This window comes from Rutilus rutilus (assembly GCF_951802725.1).
Source record: "Rutilus rutilus genome assembly, chromosome: 16".
Lineage (NCBI taxonomy): Eukaryota > Metazoa > Chordata > Actinopteri > Cypriniformes > Leuciscidae > Rutilus > Rutilus rutilus.
In genome coordinates this window covers 35,614,794-35,628,298 of record NC_140224.1, presented here as the reverse complement: position 1 = coordinate 35,628,298, position 13,505 = coordinate 35,614,794, and the positions used below count along the sequence as shown (strand labels likewise).

The 13,505-nt window shown below is 37.9% G+C and overlaps 1 protein-coding gene across 1 annotated transcript; it reads left to right on the top strand.

Annotated features, from left to right (window-relative positions):
- Positions 1–68: 68 nt before the first annotated feature.
- On the top strand, positions 69–13,501 carry LOC311306298 (uncharacterized protein; the record flags this gene model as incomplete). Its single annotated transcript, XM_084434621.1, has 8 exons — positions 69–222; positions 7,002–7,403; positions 7,959–8,348; positions 8,430–8,501; positions 8,731–9,123; positions 9,250–9,651; positions 9,753–9,833; positions 13,086–13,501. The coding sequence occupies 8 exons, from the start codon at positions 69–71 to the stop codon at positions 13,499–13,501; spliced, it is 2,310 nt and encodes a 769-aa protein (XP_084290747.1).
- Positions 13,502–13,505: the final 4 nt, after the last annotated feature.

Genomic DNA, 13,505 nt, shown 5'->3' with positions numbered 1-13,505 from the left:
AATCCGCGATAAGACTGAGCTCGAACAGCGACTTTTTATTGTATGAAATCGCTGTCAATCAAAAGGAGATGCAGCCTTTCGACAGACCCTCCAATCATCACGCAGAAGCCCGGAGTCCAGGCCAGCCCACTCCTCATTCACCCCCAGAGACGCTGAGCGTCCGTGGGCAGGACATAATCGCAGCATTTATCCAGGGGGGCAGGGATTTGTATTATTTTGAAGGTACCCCCGGGCGCCGTCATTGGCTAGCGGAACCCCACCTGCAGTTAGCATCCCATTGACTCCCATTCATTTTGGCGTCACTTTGACAGCGAATAACTTTACATCTGAGGCGTTTAAAGACTCCATTTGTCCATTATTTATTTCTAAAGAAACACGAAAATGTATAAAAGGCTCCATTACCTTGTAGCTTACGTTATGGCCCTGTAGAAGCAGTTTTTGTAAAAGTAGGCTAACGATTGCGTCATAGCCACGCGACTCTCTGTCGCACAGTAGGAAATTACCGTATGGACAGGAGTAGAAGCTCGCGGGCAATCGGGAGGACGTCGAGGCAAAATGACAAAGTTATTAATCAGAACACCAACAAAAAGTTTCTCCTGCTCCAAGATCATGGACAGCTCATACTCACGCTCTCCGTCTCTGCAAGTTTCGGAAGGGAATGATTCAGATTTCTCTTGGCACAGCTACTAGAAGACAGACGGTTTGCTCACGTCACATCTACGTCGTCGAGCTCAGTTTGAGTCTGCGCAGTACGCTGGACCCCCAGGAAGTAAAAGTTTCTAATTGGCTTCACTTTGTCTCCGTTGAATCCAATGGGGTCGCTGTGTCCATTTCTTTTACTGTCTATGCATTTATCCAATGATCGTCTAGTTTCGAAACACTGAAAAAAACTGTTCGAAGTAGCCCCACTGAAGTCACTGGAAGCTGGGCTTCAACAGGGAAATGCACTGTGACGCTACGGGAATGTATGAGAAGGAAATCGAGTCAGCCGACCTGCTGTATGTAACTGATTCTGAACAAACTCGTCTTTGAGATGAACGTGTTCTAACGCATTTTTAGTCAATAAAATGTTAACACAATAGTACATATTTGACCATTATTTTTTTGACATTATAGGGGAAGCCGAGCTTCCCTTGCAGTCTTAAAGAAATCCCCACTAAAACCCACCAGCCACCACTGGTTTCCACCTCCATGGATAAATAAACAGAGGGTTTACATACACAGGGATGCATTTAAAACCATGGAGACAAACTAGCAAAGCACACAGCCAAACAGGAAAAGAATATAGTGAAAAAAAAAAAAAAAACTGAACATAATCGTTACAGTAGGCCCCACGGTGGAAGGCACGCGTGTCTAGATTAATTTCCCCTACACATACACTCACACAACCAAAGTCACGAGTTTTGGGGAAACATACATTTAAAATTCAAAAGCATATGAATGTTGTTCCTGCAAGAAAAATAAATGTTAGATATGATTAAAGGAGCCGTATGTAAGATTGTGGCCAAAACTGGTACTGCAATCACTTTCAAATTACTGTAGAGCGGTGTATCCCCTCCCCCTCCCCACTGACTCGAGGTTGCCAGATAGGCTGCAGGATCCAGCACGAACGTTTGTAGCTGCAGCTGTGGTAACTAGAGCTGAGCTGGCAACCCGGATGCCGAAACACTACTGACTTCGTGATTGGTAGATAGGTGGAGGGTGGCGCTTCAGGCCAAAACACAAGATGACAACATTAACATCAGTTGAGGGCTGCAACTTCACTTTTTAAATGACAATATCCTGGCCGGACTACTGTGTGTCAGTGATATAAGTATTTGAAATGAACATGATTTCTTAATGTCTAGTGACATATCAGGGCCATTTTATGATTAATTGAAATACATTTCTTACATACAGCTCCTTTAATTAAAAAATCCATCACAGTATTGACAAAGATTTCATGATTAGATTGCAGTTTTCAAGCTCTTTCTTTATTAATTAGGGCTGCAACTAACGATTATTACAACGGTCAATGATTATCTCTTAACTGACTATTCCAACACATTTGAATGGACATATTGCTTTTAGACTAACAAGTGGTTTTTATACAAACTATAAAATGTGTCTTTTCATTGTGAGACTTTTTCTGTTGCATAATACTTAGTCATCATATTTTTCTGCAATACTTAACATTTATATGAAAACCGTAAATTTTTTAAGCTTGCTTTTAATTTGTCACAGTCACTGGTTGCAGCACAAAGGAAAGTTGTCAAGATCTTGATGTACCGGGTCGTTGCTAACACAATGCTAAATCATAAATCAGATGTATGTACAATAACATTATGATGTCCAGCAATCGATTTAAATAGTACATTGGGTTTAATTTGTCGTTTAATGAGGTTTAATATATGTTGTTGGTGAGAATTTTTATGTGAATATTTAAATGGTCCAGAGGCAGAACTTTTGCCAAGCGTGTCAGAGGTTCTGGGTTCTAATCTTCACTCGTAGGCTATAGGTTTTTTTTTTCTCATCAAAACCGATTATGTTTATCAGTGGTTGTATATCAGGCAAGGACACGTTTGAGTGCATTTTGTTTTGTAATTTTACCGGAACGAATGGAGAGTCTCCGCAACGGATTGAAGCGCGTGTCCGAGTGAAGAGAACACAGTATCCGTCCGTCCCGCAAATTACGCCTATGCTGTGACCTACACCAACTACGGAAAAAGTTTCTATCATGTATGCCAATGAAAGCCGAATGAGCCAATCAGAGTGTAACATGTGCACCCCCGCCCCGAACTGCAGGCTGCAGCCAGGTGTAGGCTACTTGGGTCCTGTCCCAAATGGCACACTTCAAATGCACTTATGTTCTTCGCTGCTGCGTGCAAGTTTTCGTAGGGCAGGGCTATTTAACTAGCTTCATTCGAAAGCCGGATTATCAAATCGAAAAGTTGAGGTGGGCCGGTGGGTTGGTTTTGGGGTTTAGCTTATTTATTGAAACATAAGTTTCAATAAATAAGTTAAAGTAAACCTAAAAAAGTATGGTATTTACTTGGAAATGTGGTACCCAACAGTATGCAGATATATTAAACCGTAATAAATAAAAAAAACTTGATAATTTACTGCTGTGTACAACTATTTTCCTTGAAACAAATACATTATTGGCTACAAACTCATAGCTATTGGTGAGAAAAAATTATTCTTATATTTATAATTGTTATGCTTAAATTAAAATATTCTGACAGTGAGACTGGATAACCACAGGCTACTCGCTCCCACTGTATAAAAAATGCCTAAAATGGCAAATGGACAGCATTTATATTGCGCTTTCACAGACCTATGGCCACCAAAGCGCTTTACATAGCCTCGCATTCACCCATTCACTCACTCATTCATACACCGACAGCAATGTCAGCCATGCAAGGTGCCATCCAGCTCGTCGGGAGCAGCTGGGTTTGTGTCTTGCTCATGGACACCTCGACAATTGGTCAGGTGGATTTGGGGACTGCACCACCTACCTTCCGGTTTGTAGACAACCTACATGAACCACTGAGCCACTGCCGCTCAGAGTGCCAATTCAGAGTGCACCACGGCAGCTGAATGGGTAACTGCCTAAACACAGGTTAAAAACTATATATAACAAAAAATAATAATATATTCCTCTACCCACCTAATCAATTTAATGCAATATAAAACACTACAACACAGTATTCAATATAAATATTGCACATTTCTGCCCAACCTATGGTAAATTACTACAGAACATTCATGGTAAATGTTTGTAAGGGTGGTGATTATGGGATTTAAAGTCTTCTAATTTTGTTCATGACACAATGTTTCTCCTGCTTTCCTCATCAGTCTTGTTGGGAAGGTTGAGGCTGTTTCATCCAATTTTAAATCACTGAGTGATTTGTGGTTTGTAACAGAGAGGTGTCTGTTGAATTGAAACGCTTCCCACTGGTTGTCGCGATTCGCAACGCTGTTTAATATTATGTTCCGGGACCAGGAGTAAACGCAACTCTGTGCTGGGCCGTGTTGAAACAACTAGTGAAACAACTGAAAACAGCGCTATTAGTTGTTACTGTACTGACCGAGAAAACGCTTCAGATGATTCAGTGACAGAGCGGTCCGAATGAATCCGAGTAGTTTTAGACCGTTATGCAAGCGCGTTTAGAAAGAATCGAACCAAAAGAATGATTCATTCACGAATGATTGGTATCACTGGTTCAGTCGACATAAATTCGGGACACAAATAATAACTGCTGAAATTTTAGCACATAAACGTTTCTCAGGTCAATCGGAGCGAGTCTCAAACTAAATTAGCCGCACCGCCAGGAAAAGAGGAGGGAGGTTGGTGCCGTCGGGCCGGATGGAGATGATTGGCGGAACGGATTTGACCCGCTGGCCGCCAGTTGAATAGCCCTGCCGTAGGGTGTCCCATTTGTCATTTTAGGTTCAGAGGGGTGCTCACGAGCGCCCCCTTTGCGGTTAATATGCGCCCTCGATGCGCACACCGAGGCCACACTGAAGCGAGCTCCTCAACAGACTTCCTGACAGTCAAAACGGCTTTACGTTATGAAAGTGCGGACTCATAGGAAACTGTATTTTGACTTTTGATGCATGTAAACCTGTTGTAGGAGACCTCCAAAACAAAATTAGGAGTCTTAAAAATAGCATAATTGGGTCACTTTCTAGCAAATGTCATAAAAAACATTATTGTTAACTCAAATAACTCATAACTCCTGTTTTCTGTCTATGATTTCCCTCTATTGTTCAGGCTGAACGGATAACTGTATACTTGTCACGGGTGGTTGGGGGAAGTTAGTTAGAAGTTAGACTCGCTCGAGGGCTCAACTTCCGGGGGGATTGTAAACGCGCTGTCCTCTTATCCTCTGGCTCTAGCTCACTCGTCGCGGCGGGAGGTCTCTCAGTGTCTGTGGGGGGCTCTCACGCATTTTCTGCGGTCGACGGTGGTAACTTCAGCTCTGGGTCTGACTGGGTTCTGGATCGGGGGCCTACGCTCTCCAACTCAGTCTGGTGGTGTCTGGAAGGTTGCTGGGGTCGTGGAAGTTTCACCCTGATACAGAACAGAGCCTTTAGGGTTTCATCGTCGTGCGCACTGGTGACGGCAAGATGAAAAACTGTAAAAAAAATGTAAGCATAAATTGCGCTCATTCTTCCATGTGGTCTTCTGTCACGGGTGGTTGCAGGAATGCAGACGAAGATGAAGAATAAAGTTCCAATACCACGTTTAATGAAGTAATACTCTGACAGGCAGGGCAACACACTGAATGTAACATAGACCGAACAGAGAATGAATGGGATCAACTTATATAGCAAACACAAACTGGGATAATTAATAGAACACGGCTGAAACCAAGAACACAAATGAGTGGGAAAACTGAACAAAGGAACACATGATGAGAATGAAAATAAACTAGAAATCTAGAAAACAGAACATAATGGTGACAATACTGAGATGGGAGAAATCGCTCAAACCTCTTCAGATCGCATAATTTTGTGGAAAATGAATTGAAATGCTCAACTTTCTTTCTAAAGAAATATGATGTACACATATGATATTTTAACAATATTTTTCTAAATGTGTAAGCCTTTGAACTTAAAAGCCTTAATTGAGTTGTTTTGTGCATCCTTGTGATCACAAATACATGGAAGCAGTTGTAACTGAATAGGTAGGCTATGTGTTCTCTTTTTTATGTGAAATTGTACATAAAACATCAGATTGATTCAGCATGATTGCTGTGCACAAATTAATAAATTACTGTCACTGTAATATTTTTTATTGTAAAACACTGGTCAAATATCGATGCTGGAATCTCAAGTCTTTAAGTAAAGACCAAACATTAGCTTCTGTTATGCACATTTTGTGATCTAGCTAGTTTTCAGTAAGCTGGTGAAATGGTGAGGTTTTGTGACATCATTCTATGAAGGTGTGTTAAGGGCGAGTTTTAGGGTAGCACTAAAGAACCACTGGCCTGACCTTGGAAACGCAGCATGATTTTGGCCTCTACGCTTGAGGTCTGAGGAAAATCGGCTAATGGGGACATTTTTGTCCTTAAAAACCTAAGTGTAACTATTGTGTGTACCTAGTGTAAAATAGATTTATGAAAGGAAATGAGGGTGAAATATAAAAAAAAAATTAAAATAATACACACTTCTGCTTAAATTTAAAATTTAAATTTAAACAGGCAAAAAAAGTGCTGTAGTTACACAGGGAAACCCTGAGTATGACATAAATCTAGAAATAAAGCAAAACAAATTAAAACAAAATAAGTTTTCTTTACATACTGTTTTGATATTATTAGCAAGTTTCGTTGTTTGTTCTGGAAACGCACCGAGAGAGAGAAAGAGACTGAAATAGACCGAAAGAGACCGAAAGAGAGACAATAGTAGACGTGAAAAGGATAGGATAATAGGAAATGTCATATATTACAAATATATTGAAAATAAAGAAAATATATATTTGGTCTTATTTAGGGAATGGGAAAAGGGGATAAGAAAAAGCATGAAATATATGATTTACAAACCCTTATTTGTCCTTTACATTTGTACTGTTATTTATTAATTTCTTTATTTTAAGTTTATTTTGAATTGTTCATACAGTAAGCATCACACTCTTTAGTTATCTGATGATGATCTTGAATGTAGTTCCTTTATATGTTTTGTTTCAATGGGAAAATAATTTTACCTAAATATTTGAATCTCACATTTATCATCAAAGTTCCATAAAAGTATAACTTTGTCATTTCTCTTTGGTGAAAACAAATATGAATACTGTTACTAGAAATCACTCAGTCGAGATCAAGGGTCAATTCTTTTTAAATGTGTGAGAGAAGGATATAAAAGGATACACTTGTTGTAGGTTTAGTCAGTTTATTTAGTTCATCCTCATTTTACCATCCCAATATCTTCTCTTTCATACAGACACAGATGTTAGATGTTTACCTGTACTCTTGTTTTTGACACCTCAGTGAATGAGTCTTTTCTCTTTATTCTCTCAGAACCTACAACTGATCCTTGCTATGATTATAACACTCTTGATGAATATTGGAGAGACATACGGCAAAGCCCTTATCAGTACTCTGGAAATGATGACACTCTTGAATGGAGAGGCTGGTATCGGCTGTATCTGAATGGAGAAAGTGCCCAGATGTCTGAGTGGTGTGTGACTGATATGAGATGTGGTGGAGAAACTGCACTGTATCTCAGCGGCTCTCATCCAACACTTGAGGATGGAGTGGAGACCCGTGAAGTCGTGGGAACTCATTCATGGTGGGGGTATTCCAATCAGTGTGGCGCCTACAGTTCCACATCCATCCGAGTCAAAGCCTGTCCAGGAGATTATTACGTCTATGAATTTGTCAAACCCATCATATCATCCCCTCGGCCTATGTACTGTGCAGGTAATATTCAATCTTACCTTTAGAATTTTTTATGTCGGCATAAATTGTAAATGCTCTAACTATTAGATAATTGAACATCCATCTTTTGTTTTATAAAAATAAGCATGTTTTAACTAGTTATAATCAGTGGTGTGCAGTTCATTATCCATTCTGTATAGTAGGTTATGTTACAGATCAATAGCACCTAGATCTCTTTGTTACACAATTCCTCAAATCACACTTTAGGCCATTTGTTCAATAATTAATATGTAAACTAAAAATGTATATAAAAACATTGTGATATTACTCCACAGTCCTCTTGTGCCTATCTGAAGTTAAGTTTTTTTTCTCAAATTAAAACTTATTTGCACAGCTTTTGTCATATGTAGCCCCTCAGGTGTTGCTCTGCTGTCAGCCACTGTAGACTTGCCTCACTTTGAGCCTGACAGTACACCACTGGTTAGAATATAATTGCTCTAAATCATGTAATTAACCATTTATACCTTATGGTATAAAACTCTTATGCTCTTTAGGATGTAATATATTTTAACAGTACTTTTGCAAACTCCATGACAGTTGCTTTCCAAAGCATCAGCAGTGATCCCTGCTACAACTATGAGTCTCTGGATCGTCCCTGGAGAGCCAACAATGAAAGTGGAGATTACATTTGTGACAACATTTTCTCCTGGAATGGCTGGTACCGGCTTTTCTACTATGGAATGGACATCCGGATGCCAGAGACCTGTGTTAGTTCATACACCTGTAACGCATACATCAATCTGTGGCTCAATGATCCTCACCCTCAGATAGAGGATGGAGTGGTGACCAGGGAGGTCTGTGGTGGGACTTATTGGGGAAGCTGCTGTGAATATAAGACAATTCCCATCAGAGTGAAAGCGTGTCCAGGCAATTACTATGTCTATGAACTTGTGAATCAAGCATGGTGGTGTTCAGGATACTGCACAGGTACTGTACTTTCCTCATTTATTTAAGTATTTCAAACCTTTTAAAATGATTTCTGAATGACATGAATTTCCTTCTTTTTAGATGTCAACACTATTTCACAGGCGGTTTCCACTATAAGTCCAGATATATTCACTGGATCCAGCATCACCTTGAGTAAGTTGTAAATAATATGAACGAATATATAAGTGTTATTAAAAATTATACAAAAAAAATTCAAATAAAGATTTGCATAAACATTTTCACTCTTACACAGTCATTGTGTTTAAAATGGTTTATGAATCTCATGATTATTACAGTGTTTGACTGATTCATATTTGCACTTGTGAAGTTCATCATTCTAATATAACTTGTTTGTTTTGGCCTCATCTTCTCTCAGTAACAGATTATGACCCGTGTAATAACTACAACATACTCGACAACTACTGGAGAAGCACACACAATTACTGGTCTATGTATGGATTCATATCTGATCATGATGACACTCGTGTAGAATGGGATGGCTGGTATCGACTCTTCATTGATGGATCAAGTGCTCAGATGCCTGAGTGGTGTTTTAATTACATGTCATGTGGAGGTTATAGTTCTCTGTGGCTTGGTGACTCTCATCCTCGGCTAGAAGATGGAATTGTTACTCGTGAAGTTTACGGCTCCCGTGAATATCAGTGCAGTCGCTACAGATCCGACCCGATCCAAGTCAAAGCTTGTCCTGGAAATTATTATGTCTACAAATTTACCAGACCAACTCTTTCAATCCCAGCTCCTGTATATTGTGCAGGTACATTCATTCATCTTTATATCTGACATGCTTGTCATGAATTGTATTGATTTATATTCATATTATTCATTTGAATATATTTAATCTTCAATATATAATGTTCTCTTTCTATTTTTTCCTTAATAGTTCCTTTCTCCACCCCAAGTGTCGACCCCTGCTACAACTATACCAGTCTGGATGAGCCTTGGAGATCCACAGACAACTCTTACTATAATAACTATAACTACTATGGCATGTGTGATTATAATGTGGAGTGGAATGGCTGGTACAGGATGTTCTACAATGGTGAAAATGCTCAGATGCCAGAATCATGTGTAAATCATTACACATGTGGCACTTATGAACCACTGTCGCTCAACAGCTCTCACCCACAGCTGGAAGATGGAGTGGTCACCCGTCAGGTCTGTGTCTACTCATGGAATGGCTGCTGTACTTACACATCCCACCCTATAAGAGTCAAAGCCTGTCCAGGAAATTACTATGTTTATGAGTTTGTCAAGCCAATAACTTGTGGAGCTTACTGTGTTGGTGAGCACTTACTCGTATGATCTTCAGCCATTTACTTTTCTGAATTCTGTTTGAATTGAAATGAAATGATTGTTGTTAATTTAAAATGTTCCTAATACCAGAAGCCTCAAACCAGTCCATCTCATCAACAACAGAGACGATCCCATCCACAGAATCCATTACTCCACCAATCACAACCTCTGGTAAAGTATTGCTTCCTTCATAAACTCTCTTGAGCATCTTTTTGGACATGTATTTTTATTAAACATGATCTCTTGAAATATTCCTGTTAATCAATCACATTAAGTAAATTCATAGCAAAATTAATTTCTGCAGAAAATATTTACAATAATCACATTAGTAAAAAGCAATACAGCTCACAAATGATTATGCAATTCAAACTCTATATAATTTAATGTAAACAGAATGCATTTTTAGATAAAGTGAAGTACTGAAACTTTGTTAAGAGTGAAAACTAAACCACCAGTGTTTCCCAAACTCAGTTCAAAATCCCCTGTTTGCATACCCTACCATTAGAAAGAGGGAAATTACTGCATGTACAGACAGATACATATATATCATTTACTATGTTTTTTGGTTATTTTAGACATAAAACTGCATACAGTTTTTCCAGTTTAACGCGTTAAAATGTTTAACACAATTAAGATCCGTGTGAGATCCGCGTCTCGGTCAGTAGCGGCAGATCTTAGTGACAGCAGCCACTAATTCTATCTGTCGTTAAAGGGTTACCCAATAATGAACATTCTGTCAGTAATTACTCTCCCTCATGTTGTTCCAACCCCGTAAAACTTTCGTTCATCTTCAGAACACAAATTAAGATATTTTTGATTAAATCTGAGAGCTGTCTCACTCCTCCACAGGCTTCTCTGTAATTGAAACTTGCCGGCCCAGAAAGTTAGTAAAGACAATGTTTAAAATAGTACAAGTGACTACAGTGGCTCAACCTTAAGTTTATCGAGTGACGAGAATACTTCACTTATACAATACAAAAAACAAACAAAAATAACAACTTTATTCAACTATTCATTTTCCTCTGAGTGAGTTCACATTGTGTAACAGTGCAGTGCTTCTGGGTTGTACGATAGAACGTAGGCTCACTATTGGCCAGCATCACACGCATCACACACATGACCAGCGTCAAGCCTACATTCTGACGTACAACCCAGAAGCTCTGCGCTGTTACACTACGTGAACTCACTCAGGCCCACACAGAAGAAAATGAAGAGTTGAATAGTTGAACAACATGAGGGAGAGTAATTACTGATAGAATTTTCATTTTTTGGTGAACTAGCCCTTTAAAGTTAATCAAAGAACAAAGATCATTGCTCACTGCTCTTGACTAAATAACTTTTGTCGCTTTAATAAGGATTAGTCTATATTTAATTTATAATTTATGCAGTGCAGACTGTTTGATAACTTTATTCAATTTCTGTAAATGTCCTATCTGTTAGACAGGTAGGAAGGGCACACACTGTAAAAAATTTTAACCCTCCCAAATCAAAAATTTCAAGTGACCGATAACATCAAAATTTTTCAATTGGCCCAAGTGAAATTCTGTAAATTATCAAATTAAATTTACAGATTTTCACTTGGGCCAATTGAAATTTACAGAATTTCACTTGGGCCAATTGAAAAATTTAGATGTTATCGGTCACTTGAAATTTTTGATTTGGGAGGGTTAGAAATTTTTTACAGTGCAGGTAAATAAGACATTTATTATTGGTTTATGTGAGGATCGTTTTGAATTATTTGAATTATTTATTAAAGGATAGCCTCTTGAGATGCAACATCTCATTTTCAAGAGGGTCCTATAAACACAAATACAGAATACAAAACAAATCATAAACAAAAATAATACATAACAACATTACAAATACACATAAATTCATTCATACACAACACATTCATACACAGATTATCTCCCTAACATACACCTACATCCACATACCTATCCCACTCACCAATATATATATATAAATATATATATTTTAAAATAAACAAAATGCACAAAAAAAATTGATGTTAACTTTTAAAACATAAACAGGTTGTTTGAAAATATAAAAGTAGAGATGATCTGAAAAAACGAAAAGAAGTTATAGATCTCAAAGAAAGAGGAAGATTATTCCAGTCACATGGCGCTTTATATTGGAACGTTCTACGTCCAACTTCTTTATATATTCTGGGCACAACGAAAAATGGGTATTGCATGTGTCTGAGTGAATATGCAGACCTGCCTGGAATTAAATACTGTTTTAGATAGGAGGGATAGTTAAAATAAACACATTTGAAAATAAACTGCACCCAGTGGAGTTGCCTTCTTGATTTAAGCTGCAACCAGTTAAGTGATTCATACATTAAGCAATGATGCGTTCTATAAGGACACCTCAAAACAAATCTACAAAGCGAGTTCATTACAACATTAAGGGGCATAAGATTGGTGTCAGTGGTATTCTGATAAACAATGTCAACATAATCAATAATAGGCAGTATCATCTGAGAAATGATTCTTTTTCTGACAGGAAGAGTGAAACAATTGACAGAGCGATAGAGTGAATTAAGACAACCATATGATCTTTTAATAATAAACTCAATGTTTTAAGTTCACTTAAATTAAAAGTTGCTATTTTTTTAAGCCTAATAAATGTAAACCAAAATTGGTAGCTTTCAATTACACTGTAATGTTGTTCTTTTCTAAAGGTATGGCTATAATGTTTAGAATTGTGGTAAAAAATAATTTCCATCCAGATATAAGTAGCTGTATTAGTATCATTGATACTGGCCTTCATTCATAAAAATATGCCATTAAACAAGTATTTAAAATATACTGTCTTTATGTTGTCTACATTAATTTGGAGATTAACTGTGGAATTATTACATTATAAAATATGTAAAAAATTTATAAAAACATAAGTGTTTTTAATCGTGATTATTCACAGAAAAAAAAAGTGTGATTAATCTATTTTTTTATTATTATTGATTAACAGCACTTATGGCTGAAATATATATGTATATATAATCAATTATATAGCACTATATAAGTGCTGTCAATCCAAAAAAAAAAAACGTTTTAAAGTTGAAAGAACAAACAAAATTCTCATTTTCAATCAAGAGTGAGAATAATGTTTTTGCAAATAAGTGGAAAAGAGTGTTTTGAAAACACTGACTTCTTGAAGTCCATTTGCTTGTAATACTTGTGCTGAATTGCAAAAGGACTCAGATTTGGCTGTTTTTATCTCGTTTTGTCAGCTAGATAAAAGAAGTTGTTCAGTCTTCAGCTTCAGCTTAAAATGCAAATGAAACAGTGAGCTTAAGTAAAGAGAGTAAACTGTTTTATAATATAACCACTACAAAAAAATACACATAAAAAAAAACCCAAAAAACATTTGTTTATTCATTCTGCAAAATGTATATTTGTAATATTTCCATGACAACAGCTCCCCCTGTTGACCCCTGCTACAACTACACTATCCTGGATGATTCATGGAGAGCCACCAACAATCAACATTCCTCTCAAATAATGTGTGACACTTGGGTCAGCTGGAACGGCTGGTACCGTCTCTTCATTCAGGGTCAGACCGTTCAGATGCCAGACACATGTGTTGATGAGTATAGTTGTGGCACTCATGCTCCACTGTGGCTGAACGGAGGACATCCAACAGTTGAGGATGGAGTGGTCACTCGAGATGTCTGCGGTCACTGGAGCAATAACTGCTGCTTGTTCCAGTCCAATCCCATTAAAGTCAAAGCCTGTCCAGGAGATTATTATGTCTATGAGTTTGTGAGCCCAACTACCTGCAGTTTGGCTTATTGTGCAGGTAAATATATTTACATGTGCCCTTCGTTTATGTAAGTGA